Raw genomic sequence first — 27,700 nt, 5'->3', positions numbered from 1 at the left:
TTATTATTATTATCAGTGATTTAACGAGTTGTCTGCCGTCAACGGCAGGTCAAGAATCAAGGAAATCGTATTAATGCAAAGAAAGAGTGTCGAAACAGCTAATTTGTGCAAAATTATGTACGAGTCCCAACGTTCCGGCTAATAAAATTCTTTCAATTCTCATTTATAAAATCACCGTACTATCAATCAGAGATTTAATCAAGGTCAACAGCGCGTCTCACCTTGACAAATTAACTGGCATCTCGAAAGAGATGAGTGTCACATCTTTTCCCATACTGGTAGATATTTTTAAAAAGTATCTTGAGAAGATTCCAAATCCACAGAATCTGTAAAAGATATGGATATAAAATTTGTCGATATAAATTAAATAATTTTTTTCGGAACAGACGAGTGTCATATTTTTTCCCATAATACCGATAGATATTCTTAAAAAATATGCAGATTCCAAATTCAAAGACTCTATAAAAGACATTTATATATACAAAAAATTTATTGGCATAAATTAAATAATGTTTTTGCTGACATAATCAAGAGAAAGGAACAAGATAATTCTTGAAAATTGGGTAAACGGAATAATATATATTTCTCGAATGCGCATTTATATATTTAACGATCTAAAATAGATCCTTTAGGCCCAGTTCCACAACTTACTTTAACCGAAGTTTAACTCGTTAAAGGAAGATTTACATTGCGTCCAATGTCCGATGTATGACGTCCGATTGGATACAGTGGGCTTTGGATGCAATGTAAATCCTCCTTTAACGAGCTAAACTTCGGTTAAAATAAGTTGTAGAACTGGGCCTTAGACGTTCGATTCATCGTTTACGACAAGTGCGCGCGGTTTATCACGCTTTTAATTGTCGCAAACGTCCCGTTAGTGCAGATAACAGTTACTTGAACCGCGTCTCGCGGTCATATTCGCATCAGAATTTATAGCGCATTTCATTTCTTTTCTTTTTTTTTTTCTAATTCTACACTCTTCATCTCCGCGTGTTCGCCTCTCGACTTTGGCCGTTTGCGGATCGAGCGTTTCCGGTATTTCGATCGTCGCCGCGCGCGTTTTTGTTTCGCATAAACGAGTGGTCTGTCCTACTTACAATGCGCGCTCAGAACCATCACCGTTAACGCGCAGTTCCATTATTTCGGCGGATCCGCCGGATCCAGATTTGCACTTAGATAAAGACATTTCGGCCGGTTTTTGCCGTAATAATAATTTGGCCCGCTGTGCGTCAGTCGCTTCGCGTCGCGTCACATCCGTCCGAAACGCGTAGCGTGTATAATCTTCGTGCAATCGCGTCACAGATTGAGCTCGGCAGAGCGAATGGAGGACATTAAGGGACGAATAATTAATCGATTACACGAAAATCGTCGAAAAAACAATATTAATTTAGTAGTGCATATAAAATATGTAAAACAACATATTATATCGAATAGATATTTAATATTTATTTATCGATAAAAAAATCTTTTTTTATATACATTAAACTTGTAGCATAATAATTAAAACGTGCACGTGACACGCGTATTACAGCTGGAAGCGTGGTAATTTCTTCCCCGAACATGAGTCGCAGTCTCACAGGTGTGGGGTGTTCCTGTCACACCAATCGAGAGATGCTTAAATTATCCAATAAGGACAATCCGTCACACCTTCGACCGATGGTTATTATCAGCAATTTCCTCGTACGACCATAATGCAGCGAGCGTCACGTACACGTTGTGATGTTAAAATTATAAAAGCAACATTTCGTCACACACGTATATTTTGTGTCTAAAATATAATAAATATTTTACCGCGATTATGTTTATTCCACAATTTTTAATTTTCTCATTAATCGCAATAGCTAATGACGAGTAGATTTATATAGAAAAAGATAAAATTCTATTTGCGAAAGAAACAAAAATAATTTCAAAATCTTTCCAAGACTGTGAAAATAAATTTCAGCAAGTTAGACCATGTTTTCTTGAGACGAATAATTTTTGCGGACAGGAATCGAATTATTAACGCGATTCCAGAGCATGAAGGTCTCATCGAGCAATAAGAGTAATCGCGGGATCGTCGTCAATTAGTTGGCAAAGCGTTAAATAAAACCCGCGAGATTCGAGGAATCCGAACGTAATGGCGGTGGAAAAGATTGACGAAAATCTTTTCTTTGGCCCCGAGATCGTTATTTCTCGAGCCGGTCCGGTGCTGTCGGCGTCGGCGATCGGTGCGGGTAATGACATAATTAGCCGGCTCGGATAATAATTAGCGATCGTCCCCCGGCGCGTACAGTTCATTCGTGCATTCGTCTTCTACGTGAAGGCGCGTGGCTCGATTTATATAGGTTGCCCGTGGCATTTAATGTTTTCGCAGCCTTTTTCTATACTTTTTATATTCTTTCAAAGGATCGTCGTTAGTAACGCCGCTCCTGTGTGAGGCCTCTCTGAAGGTCCTTCATCTCAGTTACATCGAAAATAATCGCCGAGGAATAAAACCGATTATTTCCATTACGTGATATTATTCGTTAATCTTATACATCCGATTGACAATTATTTAAGAGATTGCTTTTTTCGCATTCTTATATAAATCTTCCTTTGTTATCTCGATTTGCATTAAATAATAAATCCATTAATAATAAATAGTGTATATTATATAATAATATTAATAATAATATTTATAAATTAATGATAAATATTTAATTTTCTTAATAAATTAAATAATAAATTGAGTCAATTGTTATGATTATAAAACAGAAATAGACGGGATATCAATTGAATATTAACAGAAATCTTTATAAAATTCTTACGCGAATCATGTGTAATAATTATGTTATCAACTAAGCATGTAGATTATCGAGTGATTAAGAATCAAAAACTTTTTGCGCGATTAGGGAGATATTATAATGCGGCTTTATAATTCTGGCAGTTTTCTCTCAGCGACGATTTCTTTCTGATTGTAATTCGCGTGCGTAAAAGGAAACGCAAACAGAAACTACCGTACAGCTTAAATATTATTCGCCTTTTGATACGTGTCAAACATGCGAATCGTTTAAGCGTTTATTCTCTTTATAGCGGATATAAAATCGGTGATCGATCGATCGTTTTTATTCACATAAGATGAGTCTGGCATTACGGTTTTACGATACCGCTCATCGAATAATATCGATTTTATAAAATCTTGGACGGCTCGAGTCGCGCGCGACAGTTGATCTATACAAAACGTGTAATGCATAAATAATTTCACCGTTCACCGTGATTTAAGTCTGCGCATTGTAATGCGTCGAAATGAGTACAAATTACGCCATTAAACATTTTATGGATGTGTAAATATAAAAAAAAGGCGAGAGCTACATCTCTAAAACGATCGTCCTCGGGACTCTCCTGTCAATCTTTCTGCGACGAGTCTAAATTTCATCTCGGGTCTTCGTCGCAACATTATGTTAATTTTATTAATATGTTAATTTTATTAATTTTATTAGGTTCCGAAACTCGGATGTTGTAAAGTCGAAATTTTATTAAACAGAAAGTTGTTTTTTTTTTACAGTAAAAGAGATATCGTCTAATTATACATACATTTGGGAACATTTGAGCAAGCTTTCGAAGAAATAATCGCGCGTAAACAGGAAGTAATTTACGGGACGTTTTTTTCGCGCACACACTCAAATAAATAAAGTTTCGTGAAAGGCGTATGCCCGTAAGTGCCGAGACAACAGTTGTCGCACATGTTAACGAACATTTAATATGTTTGTCTCGTAACTCCGGTTGCATAAGAACGGCGAAATGCTCGTTTGATTCACGTTAATTACAAATGAGCCTCGAGGAGGCGTAAGGAGACGTCGGGATTTCGCTGTGAAATCGCTACACACGATCTCCTTCCTAATATTACGGAAAATAATGACACGTCTTTGCCTTTATGAACAGAAAGGAAGGACGGTCCTTTCCGTGATATTCGTCGTAACGATGTCATTAGAGGACTAGCCAGGACCGCACGTCAAAAATGCACCTGCCGACCTTCCTGGACGATCGCGAGCGCACTATTAGCGGATATTTCCGACTTGTCCGTCCCCTAAATCGATAAACACCTTTCGCGGTACCTTTTGCCGCGAAACGTCGAATTTGCAGCTCGGGCCTCGCCAGACTTTATCGAGCGCGCCATCATTATTTCTCTTTATTAACCGCAATGTAATCGCGATCGGCCGATCGACTGTTCCAGGACAAGCCGGGGTAAATCAATTAGGCGGCGTTTTTGTGAACGGCAGGCCGTTGCCGGACTGCGTGCGCCAGAGGATCGTGCAACTCGCCATGGTCGGCGTCAGGCCGTGCGACATTTCGCGGCAGCTACTCGTCTCCCACGGCTGCGTCTCCAAGATACTCACGAGATTCTACGAGACGGGAAGTATCCGGCCCGGCAGCATCGGCGGAAGCAAAACGAAGGTAAGCTCTCGGTGACTTTTAGCAAAATGTGTATTTTATAGTATTTTTTTTTTGTAAAATTAGTCTTTATTTGTAAGATAGTTAAGTAAATATTTATATTTAAAATATTTATTTATAAAATATTTTAAATAATTATTTTTAATAATTATTTAATTATTTTAAATATTTTATTTAAAATATTTATTTATAAAATATTTTTATTAAAGTCTATTAAAAAAATATTTTTATTAAAAAAAAGTTTTGTAAAAAGCTTTATTAAAATCACTCCATGTATTTAAGATTTAAGATTTTCTGAAATTTGTTAATTTAATAAAAATACTGTGCTTTACTATAAATATATAAACTACATCTAAAAAAGTATTTATAAGTTCAGAGATGTTTAATTTAGAATCAATGTATCCTCTTGAGAGAAATTTAATCAAGTGTCGAATTTTCAAAATAAAATTTAGTCGAGAATAAAAAACGGCGTAAAATGGCCAATGAGAGTACGAGACTTTGGAAAAAGATTAATGTCAGTAGCTTTGCAAAAACGTGAAAACGAGCACGATCGTGCGCATCCGTATGCGTTAGTGGGCGATGCCGCTGATGAGAGGTCGTTCTCCATCCCTTCCCCTCTTCTTCTCCTCCTTTCTCCTCCTCGCTCAGAGTCGCGCGTTCAGATATTCCTGATGTGATTTTAAGTAAGGGCTGTGTTTTGACCGTGAGTACAATTATCCAAACACCTTGCTGCGCACGACTCGGCATTTGCATAATTTCATAGCTTTCTTGGCACGTGTTTTCTCGCTGACAACGGACCTAGCTCAGCATCGAACGACGCGTTTCGATGCCCTCTTGAAAAACTAATCGATCGACATCGAAAAGGAACCCCTTCTTCACGAATTCGCACTCGAAATAGATGGTTCGCAAAATTGTCATCGATCGCAAGAGACGATGAAATCGCGCTGTCTCCTTCTCTCGGCGCGAAATTTAACGAGTCGCAGTTTTTACCGCGCGTGTCCCACGTCTGATCTCCCGAGAAGGCCAATTTCGCCCCCCGGGGGCGCATCGCGAAGCTCCACCAATACAGCGGCGATGTATCGCGCACATACACGATGCCGCTAATGACAATATAATTGCACGGTACGCATGCACTGAGAATTTCTTACGATGCGCCGACCGTACAGTGTTACTCCGCGCTTGTTTCGGCTTAATGAATTTATTTTAATAACGCTACGCGCGTCGGCGTACGTCGACCTTCCTCAAGTTCGAATTCGCTGCACTGGCGAGACAAGACAACGAGAGAGAGAGAGAGAGAGAGAGAGAGAGAGAGAGAGAGAAAGAGAGAGAGAGAGAGAAACGTGGCCCGCCGTAGGAGCTCTGAAGAGGCATTTAAATTCCGGCTATGCGGGAACCGATTACGCGCGCATGTAAACGATAGTCATCATCCGCCATTACTGGCGGCTCGGTTTTATTTTACGTATGTCAAAATAGTCTCATGGCGAAATAACGATCGCGTTTAATATCGCGTGGCTCCCGAAGTCATTTTTAACCGTCGTCCGCTCTATCGACCTATTCTTTTTCCTTTTTCGTTTTCCTTTTACGACAAATTGAGCGGCGGCAATTTGAGGGAGAAATTAGGAAAAAGTATGGCCGTCGAGAAGTAAATGTGCGCACAAAGAGAATCGAGGTTTCTCGCCTCGCAACGCACCCTTTGCACCCCGTCCACCCGCCCGTCTGTCGTTCGCACAAAAGATCTCTCCTCTCGGGATGATCGTTAGATAACCGGCTTGGCGCCTCGTCATAATCCGCTCGTCCATAAGTGGCTTTTAAAATTACGCCGATAATTAAATAATGGCTACTAGGTAAACCCTTTGATTGCCTGGTAGTATTAACTCGTCGAGTCTCGGAGAACTGACATTTAACTAGTACCTCCGACCCCCTCGTTCCCTTCCATCGCGTCGATTTCCATCAAGCGGAGAACGTTCCGATCTTACTGCTGAGTAACGTAAGATGAACGCGCCCTGTCAAGATTACGTTGCTCCCCATTTTCAGTCTGTTATTACGACTTTCCGCGCTCTCTCGCCGCGTATCCCACGATGTCGCCCTTCATCGCCAACGGATGAAGACGCTTGCTTGCGCTTGGTGCATCAAATTTGGCGTGCGTTTCATTTCAAAGCGCGCTTCTCCAGATTGATTTCCTCGATCGGAGCGGCGTTTAATTAAATTCGCTTTCGAGAGAGCGCGAGATGTGATATATGTATACGTATATATATGCCTGCGATATACACGATCTCTCCGTCTCGGTGCATCGTGCGATGCAATTTAGCGTGCGATCCCGCGAAATTAATCGACCGACTATCGGCGAATCTACACGTGTTACCCCGGGTACCAGGTACGTAACATTTTCGAGGCATGTCCGCGTACTTTCTCCCCGTTATCTACCTCTTTCCCTCTCGCTCACTCTATCGTCGATGCGATACGCGTCTGGATAATGGGCCGGCGGCATGACAGAGAAAATTGTCTCATGAAAAATGCACGGGCCGCGTCAAAGCGGTAATAAAGTGGAACGTCGGGGGGAAAAAAAATCGCAAAGTTCTCTCTCTCCCGATATAATACGACACGCGGATAACGCCTCGATGTGGAATACGCATCGTCCCCTTTATCCCTTCTCGTCACCCTCTCCCTTCTCCCCCGCTATCCTCGATTTACGATCGCGATCTCGGGAATTTCTCGAAATTGTTAAGGATGGAAAGGGGAAAAAACTCCGCGTGTGGAACGATTATTGTCACGGGGCTTCGATCTGTCGGAACATCCATTTTCTCGGCGTACAATTCGCGCTCTCGGACGTTTTTCCGTTTATCTGGCAATTAAGATCTCGCTCGTATTTGATCGGCCCCGCCCGGTGTGTGTATTTATTTTTCAATGTATGATTTAGCGGCATCGAAGAGCGTCGCGACAAATGGAAACGTCTCGTTTTCCTCGGATCTCGAGCGACAATTTCCACATAATTTAAACAGCATATTGTTTAGAAAGAATTTTTACCTTATTTCAAATATAAAAAAATCGAGTCAATTTTTCTAGACATTCATCATTTTCACACTCCTTTTTTTACGCTATTTTATTTTTTATTCAATTTTTTCGCGCCCACAGCTCGATCGTTTGGTCCTCAAGGGGCATGAGAAAAGCATGGGGAAAAAAATGGGGCGAAAAGTGTCGACGTCCGTCGTCATCCTTATCGTCGACGAGCCGACGCATCCGGGGCGCTTGTAGCAACTTGCGCGCAATAATTACCGGAGTTGGTCAACCTGTACGCGCGGCCCGGTATACGCGGGTTATCTAACGTTTATAATGCCAGATGTCCATCCTGTCCGGCCAATTTCCTCCGTTGGTCTCACGCATACACGTACGCGTACGCGTGTTCGCGCGTTCGATGTTCCCGGCGACTCGACGCGAGGGTCCGCATTAGGAGGCACCGCGTATATATTGTCCGAGCCTGGGGTAATTGTGGCAACGACGACGACGGAAGTGTCAGATTAGAATCTGAGATGCTCCCGGGAGCACGCGATGCTTGTCCCAACTCCCTCAAACTATTAGGCGCTTCTCTCTCTCTACCTCTCTCTCTCTCGGGCTCTTTGCTACCCCCGAGGCATTAGCCCTTAAACGTTGTTGCCAGTGGTGCTTTCACTCGCGTATTCAATGTTCCAGCTCCATCTTGGCAATCTCCGCAATCCTACGGTTGTCCCGAAATCCGAAATAAAAATATCGTTCGCTATTAATCAACGTCTATGATTCACGTTTATGAGTTATTATAGAGATTAAGCGATTAACATTTTTTCTCGCGTTAACGAGAACACGACTGCGGATTGGGCAAGCAATCACGCGAGAATTCGTATAACGATCCTATCGTCATTCGAGACCTATAATTCCTCTTAACACTGCTGAACACGCGTCGACAGTCCGCCGTTTGTCTTTATGCCGATCGTATCGATCATTGTCCAGTTGCACACACCCGGAGTATTTATTCCGCTCCTCTGCCAAACAATTTGCCGAGAGAGATCGTATCGGACCCACGCGCGCACGGATTACCGGCGCGCGAAACGCCAAGGTATCGATCTCCTCCTCCTCCTCCTCCTCCTCCACCTCCTCCTCTCTAAATGGATCGGCGAGGTAATCGACAGATTCGGCGATATCGTTCCGCTCTTGATACGTACGTATCTCTTGGCGGAGAGAGAGAAACCCGGACCCCTGCGCGGACCCGTGAAGATGATGATTACCTTTCCCCGGCGAGATACCTTTCTCGCTGTCGCTCCTCAAAGAGATCGGCGATCTCGAAATCTGTACGGCCGGAATAACATTTCCATCGCGTTAGCATAAAATTATCCGCGTGCCATTATCGTTCATTAGCAAGTCAAATTGGCCAGATTGAGCACCGCTGGAGCCCTTCGGTTTTGGAGGAACGACCGGTGGTGGGCCTCCGTGGCAGGGCAGAACGGGTTGCGGGGCCGGTAACCCGTTTCCGCGGGTGAACCGGGGCTAAATCGAAATAAAGCGAGGTACACCTATTTTCGCCCACCACCGGACGGACTCCCCGCGCTATCTTGATCGACGACCCCGTCGCTCGACTCTTCACCTGTGAACGACATGTGCGCGTGCGGACCGCTCCGACGACAGTGTGACCGCACTTTACGTTAATTTGTCGATGAGATAACGCGCGTTGTAAAGAGGAAAAAAGGAAGACCAGTCGCGGATATGATTAACAACGGCACACACATTCTGCCACCGATAAGCATCCTTACGGAAGATGGACGTCACGGGAATTGATGAGAAAGTTTATTTACGACGAGAATTGACGTGTGAAAAATGTCGAGTACGATACAGTTTTTCTTGTAAGAAATTGACGGAATCGTTTCTCTCTCTCTCTCTTTCTATGACATTTTGAAATTTTCATTCTTCGCTCTTATTATTAATAATACATTTAATAATTAATAGTAATACAATTAATAATAATACATTTAATAATTAATAATAATACAATTAATAATAATACATTTAATAATTAATAATAATACATTTAATAATTAATAATAATACAATTAATAATAATACATTTAATAATTAATAATAATACAATTAATAATAATACATTTTTACTCTACTGTTGCAGCAAGTAGCCACGCCGACGGTGGTGAAGAAGATTTTGCGAATGAAGCAAGAGCAGCCGACAATGTTCGCCTGGGAGATTCGCGAGCAGCTCGCGCGCCAGGGTGCTTGCGATCCCCAGAGCTTGCCATCCGTATCTTCGGTCAATCGTATTCTCAGAGGTGGCGGCCTCCACACGGATATCCCCGCTATCGAGAGCGGTACATCCAGCGGATACACGTCGCAAATTCCGTCGAACGCTGGAACCAGAGGTGAGGATCGACGACGTTACTAAAAGATCGCTGGTGATTTTTTGTCATCGAAACAATGTCGATCTTCTACGTTGAAGAGAAATGACGACGAGCGATAGATTGCGATCGAGGGAGAAAAGGGGGTGAAGGGAGACGCGTCTATCTTCCCTATACGAAACTTTGTGAGTCATTATATGCAGGCCAAAGCTACGTTGTTGCGAGTGCACTATTACAGGCTAATGACGCCTTAAACACCTGTCCCTAGCGTGGAATTGCTCCGCGGCGACGGATACCTTTTCTCTTTTTTCTTTCTTGCGGTTATTTTCAGAAGAAAGACGATAAATGTCCGAAAACGACGACGGCCAGCGAGGCCAAGGAGAAGAATAGGGTGAGCGATCGTGAACAGGCAGGCATGGGGAGGGAAGGGGGTAAATTTCGAGACACTCCGTTGCCGTGATTGACTCGTCAGCAAAAGCCACGCAGAGCAGGGCAACGGGCACGCAATCCCGCGCTGTCGAAACGGAAAATTTGCTTCGTAATTTGTGCCGCTGGATGCTGGAAGCGGTGCTCAATTTACCGGCTTTGAGCAGCTAATTGCGAAACGAGCTCTCCGGGCTCTCTCATCTTCATCTTTCTCCTAAACCATAGCTAAATCACGAGTGACAGCTAGCTAGAAGAGAATTCGCATTTTGTATTTCATTCAAATATTATTTCACAGACAATAGCTCAACATTTGTAATATAAATTGAAAAAGAGAATCGGATCACACACACACACACACAAATCAGTGATAAATAATGTATAATGTATAATTTGAGAATAATATTTTACAATAATGTAACTAAAAAGATGGGGCGAAAACTAGTTTGAAGTAAAATTTATAAACGGGATAGAGATATCGAGATAAAAATATTTAATATTTTCGACGCTCGAGAAACATTATGAGAGCCTCATATTATTAGATTCATTTATTAATAAGTAAAAATGCGTCATTCATGGCGAATTTATTAGCATTTTTATACAGCAAATGTATGTATTTTTTCTCGTAAATTTAATTGTAATGATATCTACAATTTTTTGAGGATTTTTAAAATAATTTTCTTTCCGAAACGATTCAGAAATTATAGTAATAACAGATGCAATTCCTCCCTCTCTTTCTCAGATACACTCATGAGAACTGACTATCAGCTGTTCTATCCGGGTGCCCTCGGTCCGCTACACATCTCTACAAGCAATAGCAATACTGGCACGCCGTCCTGGAATCAGAGTTTTTACTCATCCCTCTACCAAGCGACCACCTTGCATTTACAGCACGGGATGCAATCATTTGCGTAAGTCAATTTTTAAATTTAAAATTTAGAATCCAACAACATACAATAATTCGAGAGACGTATATATCGTAATTAAACGCATTTATAAATTTATTTACTTTTACAGATCTTTGGATGCCGAACGTTTGTCGGAACAAAACGGGGCGCAAAATCAACTGGAGTTGAAATCGAGCTCAAGCTCGACGGCCGGCAGCGACGATTCGTTGGATAAAAGCGACCTAGACGAGAATCTTGTCGATTCACAGGATCACTACAAGTCCTTCCGAAGCACACCGATCATTTTAGAGCTCAGCCAGAAAATTGGCAGCGATCGAAGCGCGTTCGTCAGGCACGCCACGCCCAATTCGCACGCCGTAAACTTGGACAACTCGCGAGAGAGCCCGTTATCAATCGTCGAGACGTTGAAGCAGGATCGTCCTACGTCGCACAGGGTGCTCGAAGCGAAGAACACGAGTCCAAGCACGACGACGATGACGACGACGAACGAAAGCGCAGCGGTGGAAAATCAACCGCCGCAGAAGAAGAAGAATCCCTATTCGATAGAAGAGCTACTGAAGAAGGACGAGAGCAAATCTCCACCCAGAAGGAGATTACCCAATATCGGCGTGGTGCAACCCTGCGGAATTGTCGTCAGTAAGGAGATGTAAAAGAATATTGTAGCGCTCAGACACGAGAGGAGTTTATGGGATAAGGTGCGTTGTGTATTTATGCAAAACGCAAACTATATCGTGATAATCATCGATTATGAATCTCCACTCGGGCGAACGATATAACAGCGTACATCGTTGGCTGTAGGTGTGTGTGTAGTATTGCAGGGTGTAGAGAAATATTGAGCGATACGTGCGAAGCGCATTCAATGAAAATTGAATGGCTTTTACACATTACCTTAATATATATATAACTTGAGAGTTATTTCTTTGCACCTGTGATGAGTAATCTTTGCGGGTACAATGAGAGTAGCGAATGTCCTATAAGTGTCTAATTTAGAGTCTAACTATCGATTAAGGAGTTGGCGGAAGAGATTAGAAGCGGACAGAGTTAAAATTTTCTCCTTCGAGAGAGAATGACTGTTTTGTCAAATAAGATACATGAGAAATGATACGCGCAAAGCCATACATAAAATGTTAGGCTCGATGACTGTATTGTCGATTGTAACTTGTAACGCGTAGTGAAGTATACGTAATCTCTCTTTGTGTGTAAGTTAACTTATAATTAAATTATTGTTTCCATTTTTTTCACACGTTGCTAATCTCTCGAACATTGGCGTTGTTTTCATCAAACACGCAATCGAATACACGACTGTTAATCGCATCGAGAATTTAAGACTTTGCTTAATTTGTGTGTAAAAGAAGATAATTACGATTACGCAAAGTACTTGGAATCCAGGAAAAGTTTTTTTCACTGCTTTCACTGATTTATCTTGCAGTTCGTCGAATTCGTTACCGGCGGTGAAATATTAATTAACGTCGCCAGTCTCTCCTCGCGCGTAATTAACGTAACGCAATAACCTGGACACTTCCAGACTGCTATGTCACGCAATGAAATTCGACATTATCGCACATGCTTTTCGAAGAGAATTGATCGAGACGTGATTTCGCGCCCACTTATATACGAGAAAATAAACGCAATATGATGCCTAATAAAATTGAATTTTTCATTTTTTTTTTTTTCATTCAAGTTGAATAATCCAATTTTAGACATCTTTGACAGGCCGCTCGCGTATTGTTCGCCGAAATCGTCGAATGGGCAATCACGCGTCTCTATTGTGACTCTTCGCACTTTAGAGCCTGGTGTGAAACAGTCGCTACGATGCCGTTATACAAGCGGAGGATCGAGAAATTAAATAAAACGCCTAATAAACAAATGGCCGTAAAACATGCGGATGGAGCGGTGGCGGCGGCAATAAAGCCATAAACGATTTGGTCGAGGGTGTCATACGTGGATACGCCGTGTGTATACCTTGTAAAATACGACGATACATCGCTTGCGTAAAAAAAAGAAGGGAAATAAACAGCGACGTTACATCGAACGGCCGCACCGGTTCCTCCTCTATCCCTTTTTGCATTTACAACGTTGTAAACTTTTGCATTTTCATTCTTCATCGCAGACTAATTAATGCGCTATAAAATCGCCTGTGCTTTAATGTCGAACGATTTGCTCGCTTTGCCGTCTCGCGCTCGTGAGCTATTTCGAGCTGATGTAAACCGCGAAATATGTCGTTCCTCGCGCACTTTCTTTTACTTATGACGAATGAATCTTCTTTGAAAAAGAGTCCGCTACAAATTGGCTCAACAATATCCGCATAGGAAGGGAAACGCGGGAGAAACCTGGTGCACTTAAGCTGGCTGTCTTACATAAGCGGAAGTTATCGCTAACGCTCAAACCTTTCCTTTTATTTGCCATACACGGAGATTATTAGATCTTAAGATGAGTGTGAAACACATCCCGAAAGGGAAGAGGCCCGTTATTCATGTAGACTTGAAATATTTATTTTAGATTTAGATGCAAAGTTATACGAGTGAGCATTCCGTGTTTTAAAAATTATCTGCAAGTTAAAAAAAAGAAATGAGGTAAAACCTCGATTCGTCAAATGTTTGCCGGTTGAAGATGACTTTTAGATTTATCGTGAGAAAGTATTTGTCAGTTTTACATTGCACAGAATGCTCATATAAAGAGAAATCTGATATAATTAGAATGATAGTTCTGTACAATAATAATTGTGGTCAAACAGTCTTCTCGTGGGTCTCTAAACGACTTTAAAGATGATCTTCTCAGAGTATTATAGAATTAAAAAAGAAAAAAACGAAAAATAAACTAAACTGTGCGATTTGAATCAAATGCGAGATGACGATGATTTTCAAGATATAAATATAGGCAATTCGTTATAACTTTAAAGTATCGCCGCGCAACGGACCTACGGAGACTGTCGCCTAAAAATCATGCAAGTTATCGACTAATTAATACTCGTAATAAACTTATTCCCTGTATAATATCATTAAATACACTAGTCAAAGTGACATATATGCCGTGTTTGTCTTGCACGTCTTTATGTTCGGCATGTTTTATGCATACGTCAACGAGTTATAAAAGAACGACAGTGATGCAGGAATAATATTGCATACCAAAACGTACATCGAAGTCGATGTAATAATAATAATAATAATTTGACGACTTTTACGATTCAAAAGTCTATGAATAATCATTGTTTTTTATTAGGCATTAGCGATACTCACAGAAGGAAGGTCTCCTTACGTATAAACTTTACGTCTTTTCGTCCAATTAATTAAAAATCGCCAAGTTGCGCACGAGTATTATATAGCTACGTAAAATATTCGTTATATAGTAATTTTGTAGTAAATATAAGTAATTTTGTGGTAAAAAATTTGATTCACAGTTTTATTCTCGATATCGTAAAGGCACGTTGCAATAATTAAGGATTTAAATAATTATATAACATGAATTATATACTCTCTTTCTCTTTCTCTCTCTCTCTGTTCCGATAATACGGCACGGATTGTTTATATAAAATTTCTATATATAGTAATTTTCTTTCGAATTATTCTCTTTTTTGCGCATTTAACTTATATATAATATAATTCAACATATTTAGAAAATCTACGATCCTTAGAGAAATGTATAAAACTATTTGATTTAACATAATTTAACACAATTTAACACGTCTAATTACACTTACATATATATATATATACACATTAATGCATCAACACAAGTGAAATTAGAATAGAGGAATTTTAAATAGAAAAATACCACTTTTATTGTCAAAAGGTCATCTCACAAAATTGATATAAACAACACTTAAAAAATCGTATTTAATAAATCTTCAATAATTTTCATTAGAACTTTATAATAATTATATATAATAATTGTGTATAAATGTAGAAAGAATCTCAATAGCCTAAGAAAAACAATATATCGATGAGATATATAAAGAATGCATATACACATGTAAATGTAATAATATACACGGCACAAAAACAATAATGAATGCTTAGTGGCTGAGAAGCAATTTCTGTCATTGTATCTTATACATAATTTCGTTGTTATAAATAGAGATTCTATTCCTGGTAAAACATTTAACGTTACAGATATCCCGAACGATTGTGCGTTCAAGTCAGGACGCATAAATTATCCACCAATCATTTCTTTTTATGTACAATACTTCATGTCTCCGGCAGACTATATACAGGTTTATTTAATAACCTTTGTTTTTTTTTTTTTTTTGACAATCTACTATCTCAGAGCTGGAAATTATGCTGCGAATGATTGAGAGTATTTGTCGACATGGTATGCACCGGATGTGATGGTGCCGGCGTATACAGACTATGATGCGAGTGTGACTTTGCCCTGGAGAGCTCGCTGTAGCGGTCTTGTTCAGGCGGCGCTACTAGGAGGACCGGTCTTAAAGACAGAGATTTGCGGGAGCCAGCTACGCTCTGGGCTTCATTGATGTAGCCTGGATTCACTTCGCCTAAGAAAGATAAAAAAATATTGACGTTATTAATAGACATGGTACTTTTCATTGAAAGTTGAAGAATAGCTGATTTATTAGCAAATTAACGAAATTTAATAAAAATGTTCAAATAATTGCTGACTTAATTACCTTTATACAGGGATCCGTTATTGAAAGGTTCCGGTTGCAGCCTTACGTGTCTGGAGGCCAGAATGAAAGCAAGAGCCGATAAGGTAGCCGCGTCCAGAGCCGCAATCGCAGCGAGCGGTATTGCCCATCTCACGGCACAGGCGCCAGGATTGTATCTGTCAAATAGCTTCTTAATTGCCAGTTTTTTCACGTTTATTGTTATCGCAATTATATTCTTAACTAATTTACACAATTATATTCTTATTGCAAGGTAGTAACTACTTATCACGTCGCATCAATAATTCACACGCGAACATGTATTTAATCAAGAAGTTTAATATAATAAGAGCGTACTCATGCATACAAGGTGCGATTAATAATAGTTTATATTACCTATATACATATGTATTTTGGAATTTAAAGTCGCTTTCTCTCAAGTTGAAGGAAAGTCTTCCTCTCAACAAAAAAAATTTCTTTTTGCCAAAAAATTAAAAAAAAAGTTAATATCTTTACAAAATAAACCAAAATACATAAAGTAATAATATAAATGTATTTATTTTATCGAGATTCTCATATTAAACTTCGTGTGAAATTATTCGGCAAAATATAATTTTTGTTTTAATTTTACTTTTTTAAATATTTATTTTCCATGTTACATGTATGTTGCAAAAATACGCACCTCGACGCAGCTGCACCGCATACGGCGCGAATCACCGGTGAATCCCAGCCCAAAGGATAGATGCACACTCCGATCGCCATGCAGATCGCTAAAAAGGATATTTGGAATATTATTTCAATTATATAAGACGATACTCAATTACGATTACAAGGCAATCTCTCTCAAAGACGGAACGCACATGTCGCTTTGCGATACAAGTATTAAATTTGTTTCTATTCCAAGATAATTATACATTACGTGCAAAAGCATAGAATTAGTTAACGATCAGCGAACATCATTTATTGACAAGCTAGATACTCTAATAATACGCCTCGTCGAGACTTGTGGTTCTCCGTTTTGCGGTTCTGTCATTTACATCCGCAATCTATCAGTTTGTTCTTGGCATTTATGCATACGCGATACGGATGTGATTGTGCGCAGAAAAAGACTATGCGAGAGGTGCCGGTAGTGAAAGGAACTTGGTTCAACTCTATAACTTGTAACGCGATCAGCGTTTTCCGACACGGCGATATCCCGACGAGCGATCTCGACGTAAAAACTTTGACGTACATTAAGGAATACGTGCACCACACAACGTTACACTCTAAAAACCACAGAGAATCTTTATAATTTGATATAATTGGAACGTCTCGTCTCTCTCGGTGATACATTTACCTCATTCGTGTTTCATGCTACCAGTTCGAACGCGCGTTTCGGTCCGTAACTTTCACTGTCGTGATTCGAGCCATGTAACGTCAACTCGTTTGTAACGAATACACCGAAACTTTGTTGCTAGAGACAGTTAGACTTATATAAGTTACGCTCGTTAAGCGAATTATATGCGCATCGATATCTTGCAATGCAATATTATGCAATTTTCGCAAATTAATCACCTTATTATATGTCGGTGTTGTTTTATGAGTAACTGGAAAATATATAAGCGAAAAATTCATTAAATTTTTTTTTAAATTCATTTTAAAATTCATTTAACTCATTTTTTTTATACCAAAAGATAAAATATAGCTTAAAAAAACTTTATATTATTTCAGTATGCAAATTAAACGCATAATTTAGATATATCATGCAAGCAGAAATCGAGAAAAACGAACTCTTATAATTAATTTTTGTAGGTCATGCATTTTTTTACTCTGTCCTTGGTCATACATGGATCATAATGTCACAGTTTTAGCTGTCTTAAAGTGCTTAAAAAAATCTATAAAAATTTATATACATTCCTTGACATCTATAGAAAATGATCATGTACAACAAAAGTTTAAAGATCAATTTTAAACATTTTTTTTACCGATTAAGGCCTTCAGCTTTATCAATGTTCTATTGTTAAAATATCAACGGGGTCAAGGTAGCCCATATGACCTGTAAGGATTATCGAAGTACGTCAGTAAAGTGCAAAAATTAACTTGGATACATTTCATTATACGCATCGATAAAATTAATCCGAGCAATTGAGAGAGCGAAATGCAGCCAGTTATAGAGATTATACCTCGATACAAAAGTTATTGTAGCGGAATATCGATCCGATCGCAGTCGGTTTGCGTTAATCATAGAGACATTGACGAACGGTATATGCAGAGAGCGGCTTGGGCACGTTATAACGGTCTATTCTACATTTCGCTACGACTCATCGGCGACCCGCGGGCGACGTTCACGCGCGATTACGATTGCAAAACGAGAAGCTACGAGATACCGCATTCGTAGATGCACGTCTAGAAAAACCGCATGTTTCAGCAACACGCCTACTCGGAAGCGAATTCCCGACAGCGAGTAAAACACAGTCTACTCATCTTGAAAAACTTTCTGATCTTTCAGGTTTCTTTGTTCCAAATTTCAAGTAAAGAGAATTTTTTAAAATATTTGTTGAATGCAATTTTCTAAAATAAATTTTTTTTATTGTTTTCACTTATACAAAAAAAAATAAAAAGCTATTTAAATTTCAAGTGCTAAATTTGAAAATGCATTAGAAAAACTACTAGCTTTCGCAAGATAAAAATTTTTTCCTGAGTAATAATTTTTTCTTTTTATCACTAAAAATTATACGAAAAAAATATACACTGTATATTCTATATTCTGTTAAATATTGAATATACAAAAAGAAATATTTTTATACAATATATTTTAAATATATATTTTTTTAATTTTATTTACTTGACCATTTGATGAAAATTTTCGGTTGCTTAGAATATAATAAAATTAATAAAGAAAAAATGGCTTTTTTTAAAAAATTCCTCGAATTTCAATAAAACCTCAAGAATTCCCCAAGTTTTCCAGATATAAAAAAATTTGTGAGAATTCCAAATTTTCCATATTTTTCCAGGGAATAGACATCATGCATAGAAGCAGCAATGCGAAAACTGACAATTATACGCGTCTATCTAGGTAATGCGAGCCATCTAAAGAAGCGCATTTAACGCTCGAATCGTTTTATAATCTCGCAATAAGGAAAATCTAATGAATCAAGAAAGAGCAGCACACTTTGCAGTCTTACTATTTGTAGAGGAAACAGAAATGTACATCCTCGTGTAGAAGAAGAAAAATATTGAGAAAAAGTACACACAGAGTTGTCTAAATAACTCTTATAACGGTTCAGTCGACGTGAACATCGTCTTTGACAGCGCGTCATCCATGAATGAGGCGGTTATTCTCGCAACACTGTTATTATTACTTCAGTCGTTGCACAAGCATGTTGGACAATCCTGCGGTTACCGCGCGCTTTCTAAACCAAATAAAAATGTCGATTCGACATTTATTCATGAATAAATAGCACAAACGCGTATATACAATCTATATGTATCTCGCTACCGTTAATTTTTATAATTATTTTCAACAATCCGGATCTCTCCGCGAAATTTTCGCGAAAGAGCTTTCTCACGAGCACGAAACCGTGACACGAGAACAATTTCCGGTAACGATCGATATCGCTCTAAAATCGCGTTAAAATCCCCCACTCGATGAAACAGATATACATAACAAGTTCGCTGCGATGCTACATTAAGCGGAGCGATTACGTCATTTCCCGGCCCCTCGAATAGGGCTCGGCGTGGTGTATCGGTGCAATTTGCAATTGCATCTCGCTGATAAGGAATTACTGTGGAGATTGCAGTAATGGGTCGCGAGAACTGGTCTAGCTGGCATTGCACTTTCTAAAATAGAAGCGCTTGCGCGCGTTCCGGAAGGCCTCTCTCGACGCGAGAATGTTGAAATCACAATGCTTTTCTTTCTTTTTTGACGATGCATAACAGGGTAACTACCTGATATCACTTGCATCCAGGCGCACATGTAGAAAACGGTGGTGCTTTGGCAGAAGAAGAACATCAGCATCGCGCAGATCGCCAGTAACGCGATTAGCACCGCGACGCCGACTAGAATCGTGCTGGCTCGGAAGGGAACGTTGGCGATTGTCGACAGATCGTCCAATCGGCCGATGCACTCCTCGCCCAACTCACCTATAATATAGAGGTCAATCAAACATCATCAAACATCTCGAATTACAATCGGTACAAATATTTAATCAATCCTCTCTTATTTTCGAAACTTCTTTTACCGATTATTACTAAGAAATGTTAATAATTTTAAAAAAATTAATATGTATAAATAACAAAAATATTATATTTAATGTAATTACTTTAGAAATTAAAATCCATATTGTGTATTATTATATTATTATTAGATTATGGTTAATGAGAGAAATATAGATGTATTTTATAATGATCTTTTTTAGTCAGTTGGACAAAAAAAATCAATACCTTTATAAAATATAAAATTAAAATTAAATTAATTATATAAATATTAAATATAATATAATATATTATATTATAGATTATATTACTTTAGAAATTAAAATACACATTGTATATTATTATATTATTATTAGATTATGATTGATGAAATATACATCTATATATTTTGTAATAATTTTTTCAGCCAGTTAGAGAAATGAATTTTTTGCATATAAAATATAAAATTGCACAAGGATGCGCATACCATTACCACCATAGCTGCATCTGGTCCACAGGCCGAATCTTCCGGGATTCTCGTGCTGCAGATCGCCGAGCCATTCCGGCGTAACGAACGCGACGACACCGATGATCGCGTAGCATATGGTGAAGATACCCCACAACACGCCAATCGCCTTGGAATTGCGAATGTAATTGGTCGCGTACATGTGCGAGGACTCGACGTACTCGATCTTGGAGCCCATCCTGATGTCGTCGCAAAGTCGATCGTCGAACTCGCCGTCAACGCAAACTCGATGTCTCGACCGAGACCGGTTGTTGAAAAACGCTCCTTCTTCCTCGTGAAATCATTCAACCGTTAACTCCCGCGGGTTTCCCGTACAACGGAACGATGGGGAAAGATCGCCGATCGAGCCACCGGAAGAGATGAAAATCCGTAGAACACGTCGAGTTTCCTCGCGCTGATCCGAGCGGTTATCACACCTGGGAAAAGGTCGTCGATCTTGGAACGTATTCACCACCGTCCGATTGTTCGACAACAATGGAATCACCGTGTGTAAGACACACGCGCGAGTCACATTCGTACGGGGGAACTTTTCTCTCTACGCGAACAAAGAACCGTGTACTTTCGCTGCTTCAACGACACGCGACTACGATTTCTCGCGATTAAAAAATCGCTCTCCCTTCGTGGGTCTAACGTGGATATCTGTCGGGAACGTGGAACAGGTCTTGGGTTTCACAATAGACGCACGGACGGATCCAGATTGTTTATTTCCCGATTGTCTTGTCGGTCCTACGTACTCCGGAATATCCAACCAGAATAATCAACGGTGGCACGATCGTCTTCGCGTCAACGTCGTCCGTGACATTTGCCCAGGTCGTTGAAGATTGACACAAGCACCTTTCCTCTGCTCCTCGAACGATGCACCACAGAATGCGAAAGGATGCGGAGTAAACCGTTAACTGCGAGATCATGAAACTTAATTAACGACAAGTGTCATGAAAAATTTGCCTTGTAATTAAATGTCACCTATCGTATATATCCACAATCTATCTAGATCCAAAGGGGATAATTAAATAAATAAATGATTGATGTGTGAGACCTTGCGTCTAACGCCGCAGAAGCTCCAACTCACCGTGTTTTTTTCGGAGAATCGGGCACTTTTCGCGAAAAGTGTTCTTTAAACGAGGATATCGGTGACGTCACCGATGCAGGGTCTTATCGGAATGCGCGAAGGAGGAGCCAGGTGGAGGCTGCGCGATCGGAACGTTACCGGCGTGATCACTGTTGCTTGTTGGCTGGTTGGCTTGCAACACGCGGCGCATGCGACGAGCGACCGGCTACAAGGACAACCGGGGAATGCACGACCCGGGAGAGAGACGAGGAGCGCGATACAACGGCGCGCCTCAAGATGGCCGTTGGGTGAGCCTCCTCAAGTTGCCAGGTGAGCGTGTGAGAAGGAAAGAAAGAGAGCGAGCGAGCGGGAGAGAGAAAGAGAGAGACGGAGAGAGAGAGAAAGGCCCGCCGTGAATGGTCCCTTACGGAACCTTATAGAAGAGAAAGGTGACATCGAAAAGGTGATACATACACCGTTGTATTGTACGTACGACTAACTTTGTCAGATTTCTTCATTTGCATATAACGGCTTTATTTCGTGAATTTATAAACCGTACAATTTTAAAAACTATCCTTCATATATATTTTTTAAATCAATATACAGGGATCGTACTTATATATTTACATAAATATAAAATAATATTTATGATAGCAATACTGCATATATTGCGTAATTTAATATATATATTAAAATATATATTAATATCTTTTAGAGAGAGAAAGAAAAGTGTCTTAAGTGCTAGAATATAATCATATTAACAGAAAAATACCTTTCTTAATACCAAGTTTTTCAAATACGCAGAATATCCTTTTCTCTCGGTAGGCTTATTACATTTCGTCACGAATGCATCGGACGCAATAAAGTCGTATCGGCCGCGCAAGTGCATCTCCAGCGCTCTCTGGTGACCCTTTACCGAAGGTCCGCAGAAAAATTCGAAAATGGCGAACCGCACCGTGAAAGACGCTAAATCTATTCGCGGAACAAATCCGCAGTATTTGGTGGAAAAGATTATTAGATCACGGATATACGATTCCAAATACTGGAAAGAAGAATGTTTCGCCTTGACAGCGGAATTGCTGGTTGACAAGGCGATGGAATTGAGGTTAGTAAAATCAAAACATAACCTCTGAATATCACTTGCCGCGATAACATTCTTATTTCTAATCTAATTTAACAGATAAATGTAAACATTTGTGGAAAATTTTCTAATTAATTTTTATTTCTTATTTTTTTTTAATTAGATTTCTAGGAGGAGTATATGGTGGTAATGTGAAACCCACGCCATTCCTCTGTCTCATACTAAAAATGCTCCAAATACAGCCTGAGAAGGACATCATAGTCGAGTTTATAAAAAATGAAGAGTTTAAATACGTTCGCGCATTAGGTGCACTGTATATGAGACTAACCGGCTCATCCCTGGACTGTTACAAGTATCTCGAACCATTATTCAACGATAACAGAAAGCTCAGGATTCAAAACAAGCAGGGTGTGTTTGAGCTCATACACATGGACGAATTTATCGACCACCTTCTCAGGGAGGAAAGATGTTGCGATGTTATTTTACCAAGGATTCAAAAGAGATACGTTTTAGAAGAGAATAACGAACTAGGTATACTATTTAATTATTTTCAATGGATCTAATATGATTTACTTGTATCTCTCTGTAAATTTAATAATTCATATTAAACAGAGGCGAAGATTTCGGCGTTAGAGGATGATATGGATGACGGTATCGAATCGTCAGAGGAAGAAGAAATTCCACCGATTAAAGAATCACCGCGCAAGAGACCAGACGATCATGAAAGAGAGAGAGATCGTCACAGGGACAGGGACAAGAGGCATTCTCGATCCGAGAAAAAATCGGAAAAGGAGAAGCAGAGGTCGAGAAGTAGAGAGAGAGATAGAGACAGAGATAGGAGGGAGCGTAAACGCAGCAGATCGCCGAAATCTCACTCGTCTTCGCATAAAGATAAAGATAGAGACAGGGATCGTCACAGAAGAGATGATAGAGAGAGGGAGAGAGAAAGAGAAAGAGAGCGAGATCGAAGAAGAGAACGCGACAGAACTAGGCATTAAAATACGAGTACAATTTTTTGATTGAATTCTTATATATAATCGAGTGAATGGACGAATAAATTGGTGAGATTCTTTTCTTATTCTCATCATTGATTGAATGTATTTAGCGCCGGTATGTGACACATTTACAGGAATTCGGTATTAAAATCACAATACGCATCCGAAATCGAATCCGTATAACATATTCAAATATATGTATATACATTTTTCATATCACTTACGTTATATTACAATTGCTCCTTTAAATAAAAAAATAGTATCGATACATAATAATGGACGAATAATTATACCTGCTCTTTTAGAAACTTATTACAATGTTTTGCTTTGGAACCCTTATACCTAATGTACTATCTTCTTACATTGTGAAATAATGCGTTTGGTCGACCAACATCTCTATATCACTTTTACATATTCTTATATTCCAAAAAAGAAAGAAAAATACTTGGTAATGTTTAAAATGTAGGCGAATTCAGAATAAATAATCTTTCTTCCTCCTTTTTTATCCACTTTAATAGTTTACTCACTGCCTCGATAGCATCCGGTTTTGTCACCAGAGGCTCAAACGTTACGTATAATTCAAAACCAGAAGCAACCTAATGAGAAAAAAAGATGTATTCTTTGTATATATATAATCAAAGAAAAAAAATCTTGCAATTAAATTGAAGATAATTTCTTTTCTCACCCATGCTAGCATTGTTTCTTTATCCAGCTGCTGGAATATAAGTTTTAAGGGTCGACTAGGAGAATGCAATCTGTGATGCAAACACTGATAAAGCCCCAATAATCTGAAAAAAAATTTTATTTTATTACAAGAGTTATACAAGCTGTTTATTAACAAGTTTGCAAATTTTACCGTTCTATTTCTTCATCCGTTGTGTAAGGTGGCTGAAACCCAGGACTCCAAAATTGCGCGGTACTTTTGCATTTGTACAAAACATGTCGCATCTCGGGTAACCCAATGTCTGCAGTCGTTATCGTCGGTTTGTTCATTGACTCGTTTATCGCCTCTAAGCAATTCGTCCGTCGTAATTTCTCCACTATTTTCTACGACAGAAGATTATCGATAAAATTTATGTTATTTATACAAATATAATTTTTCATTATTCGATCCAATTTGATTTACTTAATAACTCTTACTTGCTTGGCATCTGACAATACAAAAAATACATCTCTATCGACAGTGAGTAATAGTAAACACGCCTGGCAATCTTCCGACAGATAAGAAACATGACCGTGCATGTATCCATTGGAGTCGAATTTCGGAAGGCATATCGGCGTCCAGCTTTCCGCAGTTTTGAGCGATTCTGAACTGTCTACTAGATTTTGTATTATGTGCAAATCCATTGGATGTAGAAAAAATTTGTTCATTCTGACTAATGTTACTAATTGATTGTTAGCTAAAAGTATTGCGAATACTAAATTCTGAAAAATATATTTCTTCTTAAGAAAGAATAAAATATTTATATTAATCTCATAAGTGAGCAATTCTCCTAATACTTTTCGTACCTTAATTTTAGCACATGTTTGAATGATGGTCTGTGTAATGGAACTTCTCATAGAAGGAAGTAGGGGCAAACATTTAATGGCTCCTAGAAAGAAAGCTGGCTCTCTATCCATAAAGTTCAATAAATGATCTATCAGTCTTTCACTGCCGGTTAGTAGTCTCCGTAGATCAAAGTTTCTTCTTTGATCATATACTCTATTCAACTGAGACTGTGTTAATACAGAGATTATCTGATTATATACATATCTAAAATACATAATAAATAAATATGTATGCATAAATATCAGATGTAATATACTTGGCGGATCTGTTGTTTCAGATAATACATACGATAATTGTAAGGTGAGCTGAGGTACACTCTCCAATGTCTTGGACACTGACACTAAAATTAATGGACCCTTTACAACGAAAACAAAGTTTGTGTCGCCTGCGTGTACCGATCTAATCATATCGCTGCCCGCTTGAACAAACGACACTAGTGCCTGCATAACTCCCATAACCGTGACTAGTTTGTCTTCTGAACTATATCTAGAGTATATCGGCTTTCCCGCCTGGCTCAAGATAAAGATGTGCTTCTTCTGTGCCAACCATGCTTTGCAACGCAATGGATCACTGTCTATGTTACTCTGACCCAAACGGTGCGCGACATCGTCCTAAAATAATGCACAATAAATTGTACTATTTACATTTAAAACAATTGATCAATATGTGATATTCCAACGAAGAGAGGTTACAAACTAACCATTTCGGCGTCGTCAAGGGAGAGGGTTTTCCCGGATTCTCGCGGGCTCGCGGAGATGGGAATGTCCTGAGTACTATCCTCATGGATTTCGGAGATGGTACTGCCGGTGCTCTCCTTCATCTGCCTGTCACCGTCGATGCTACTGCTCATCTCCTGCTCGTACTCGTCGAAGCTATCGGTGGTGACGAATATCGTCTCGGTGGAGGCGCCGGGTTCGATCCCGGGCTCGGCTATGCCGTCGTCGATCGTCTCGACGGCCGATTCCTTTGCGGCCATCTCTACGACCGGGAACGTCGTAGATCGAACGATGAACGCTCGCTACTCCGAGATCCTCGTTGCTGGCGTTTGACATTTATCGACAATAGACCGTAGATCAGCCGCCATCGCTCGTCAAACTCACTGAGAGGAGGGCGTTATTGAAAGGTTTATCAATAGACGCGTCGATAAAAAAGATTTGTTCGTTTAGCTTCCATTCAAATATGGAACTTTCTGCATTTGAAACGAGATAAGTGTATTTGAGTATTGGAGAGAGAAAAAGAGAAGGAGAGGGAGAAATTATAAAATAAATGTAGAAAGTGCACGCACAATGAACAGATTTTAAGACCGATATCACATTTGTGCGAAAAAAAATTTATGGGACGAATGAATGGATAGAGGATCTCTAAAATCCCTAGGATTTTAAATTCTTTATTTGATTGTTAACTGCCATTATCAGCTGTTGATAAACCACAATACAAGTCACATAATAAAATTATAAAAATTAAATAATCAAATTACGTGTGCATATATGTATATATATAGATATATATAATTTTATTACATTTGTGTTTTTAATATAATACAGTCTAGTTCTCTCTTCTTCAAAAGAAATTAGTCATTATGTTAATAATATTTTCCAAATGGAAAAATTCAAACAGTTTTTTAATTTACATTTTATATTTTGTGTTCTTTACAAAATAAAAACACATTATATTATTATGACAGCTAAATCAACACACATGGTATTCGTACATCCACTTCTCCGTTTATTAAACATTATTAAAATTAGCGTTAACTTTAAGATGATTGTCTTTAACAGTTTTTACAAATGTTGTTTATTTTTTCTTATTCGATCATTAGTTGAAATATTTTTAGATTTGAAAAAAAAAATTTTTAAATATATATATATATATATAATAATAAAATATATAAAATCACATTATGCATTTCATAAAACAAAAAAACTGGCTTTTATATTTACATTGATTTTCTTTCAAGCATCATAAAGAAAATTGTTAATAAAATAATTTTGTCTTTATAAAAAATTCTAATTTTCTAAAAATATCTTTATGTTACTTCGTTATTTGATAATATCTGACTGAAAGAAATTCAAGTTTTTTTTTTAAGCAAAATCTTGGTATACATAAGAAAGAAAAAAAACAAAGAAAACTTTTTTTATACATCAAATGTATATTTCATCATCTTTCAAATAATATACAATCATCACGCGAGCACACATAAATAAAAAAAGAACATTCATAGCAAAAGCTATTCACGTCAGTAAAAAAATTACACAATAATGTTGAGTTATAATCTTGAATTATTCTCTGTATCCTTGCACGATCTTACTTTAATATTTCTTAAATCGAGGATCCTCTACCAGGATAATTTAAAATATTATCAAGTATTTTTTTTCATGTATTTTCATCTTATACGATTTACAAATGTGGAGCGAAGCGTACAACACGTTGAAAAATCACATACCACACAAGCATAAGAACGTGTGCTTACTGTAAACTGTACGCTTTCTTCAAAGCTATCGTCTCATAGAGAGCTTTCATATTTGTCAATTTTATTACAATGACAAAGACATAATCTCAGAGAAGTTCAACAATATTAATTACTTCTCAATATATAAACCTCGTTTTTTCCTTGGCCA

General features: G+C 38.8%; 4 protein-coding genes across 12 annotated transcripts in view; 2 read left to right on the top strand and 2 right to left on the bottom strand.

The window, feature by feature from the left end:
• The window catches only part of Poxn (paired box pox-neuro), a 68,122-nt gene extending 53,446 nt beyond the window's left edge, over positions 1-14,676 (top strand). For all 4 annotated transcript variants that reach the window (XM_083108435.1, XM_083108433.1, XM_083108434.1 and 1 more), the window contains 4 exons: positions 4,193-4,413; positions 9,557-9,803; positions 10,945-11,113; positions 11,220-14,676. In XM_083108435.1, the coding sequence (XP_082964561.1) occupies positions 4,193-4,413; positions 9,557-9,803; positions 10,945-11,113; positions 11,220-11,760 (1,178 nt within the window). In that variant the 3' untranslated portion in view covers positions 11,761-14,676. The remainder of the gene's footprint in view (positions 1-4,192; positions 4,414-9,556; positions 9,804-10,944; positions 11,114-11,219) is intronic.
• A 253-nt stretch (positions 14,677-14,929) lies between these two features.
• Lhfpl (LHFPL tetraspan subfamily member 5 protein) lies at positions 14,930-22,352 on the bottom strand. 3 transcript variants are annotated; one of them, XM_083108443.1, is made up of 6 exons: positions 22,230-22,352; positions 20,371-21,305; positions 19,638-19,832; positions 16,393-16,480; positions 15,735-15,889; positions 14,930-15,602 (listed from the first exon to the last, which is right to left on the bottom strand). In XM_083108443.1, exons 2-6 carry the CDS (start codon positions 20,585-20,587, stop codon positions 15,370-15,372), a joined length of 888 nt encoding a protein of 295 aa, XP_082964569.1. In that variant the 5' UTR covers positions 20,588-21,305; positions 22,230-22,352; the 3' UTR covers positions 14,930-15,369. The 3 variants fall into 3 exon arrangements, with proteins under 3 accessions (XP_082964569.1, XP_082964570.1, XP_082964567.1); XM_083108444.1 differs by lacking the exon at positions 22,230-22,352 and adding an exon at positions 21,479-21,754 and having other exon boundaries at positions 20,377-21,305; XM_083108441.1 differs by lacking the exon at positions 22,230-22,352 and adding an exon at positions 21,479-21,751.
• Prp38 (pre-mRNA processing factor 38) lies at positions 21,559-23,809 on the top strand. 4 transcript variants are annotated; one of them, XM_083108440.1, is made up of 4 exons: positions 21,559-21,787; positions 22,283-22,562; positions 22,702-23,069; positions 23,151-23,809. In XM_083108440.1, the coding sequence occupies exons 2-4, from the start codon at positions 22,399-22,401 to the stop codon at positions 23,534-23,536; spliced, it is 918 nt and encodes a 305-aa protein (XP_082964566.1). In that variant the 5' UTR covers positions 21,559-21,787; positions 22,283-22,398; the 3' UTR covers positions 23,537-23,809. The 4 variants fall into 4 exon arrangements, with proteins under 4 accessions (XP_082964566.1, XP_082964563.1, XP_082964564.1 ...); XM_083108437.1 differs by having other exon boundaries at positions 21,559-21,920; XM_083108438.1 differs by having other exon boundaries at positions 21,559-21,920; positions 22,262-22,562.
• Positions 23,700-26,307, bottom strand: Mon1 (vacuolar fusion protein MON1 homolog). The gene is made up of 7 exons (XM_083108426.1): positions 25,783-26,307; positions 25,371-25,693; positions 25,043-25,286; positions 24,674-24,958; positions 24,390-24,580; positions 24,219-24,321; positions 23,700-24,129 (listed from the first exon to the last, which is right to left on the bottom strand). Exons 1-7 carry the CDS (start codon positions 26,056-26,058, stop codon positions 23,989-23,991), a joined length of 1,563 nt encoding a protein of 520 aa, XP_082964552.1. The 5' UTR covers positions 26,059-26,307; the 3' UTR covers positions 23,700-23,988.
• Between the last annotated feature and the right edge of the window lie 1,393 nt (positions 26,308-27,700).

This window comes from Camponotus vicinus, unplaced genomic scaffold, assembly GCF_025532165.1.
Source record: "Camponotus vicinus isolate PSW18456_S1 unplaced genomic scaffold, iyCamVici1.0 SCAF_9, whole genome shotgun sequence".
Lineage (NCBI taxonomy): Eukaryota > Metazoa > Arthropoda > Insecta > Hymenoptera > Formicidae > Camponotus > Camponotus vicinus.
This window is presented reverse-complemented; position numbering and strand designations above follow the sequence as displayed.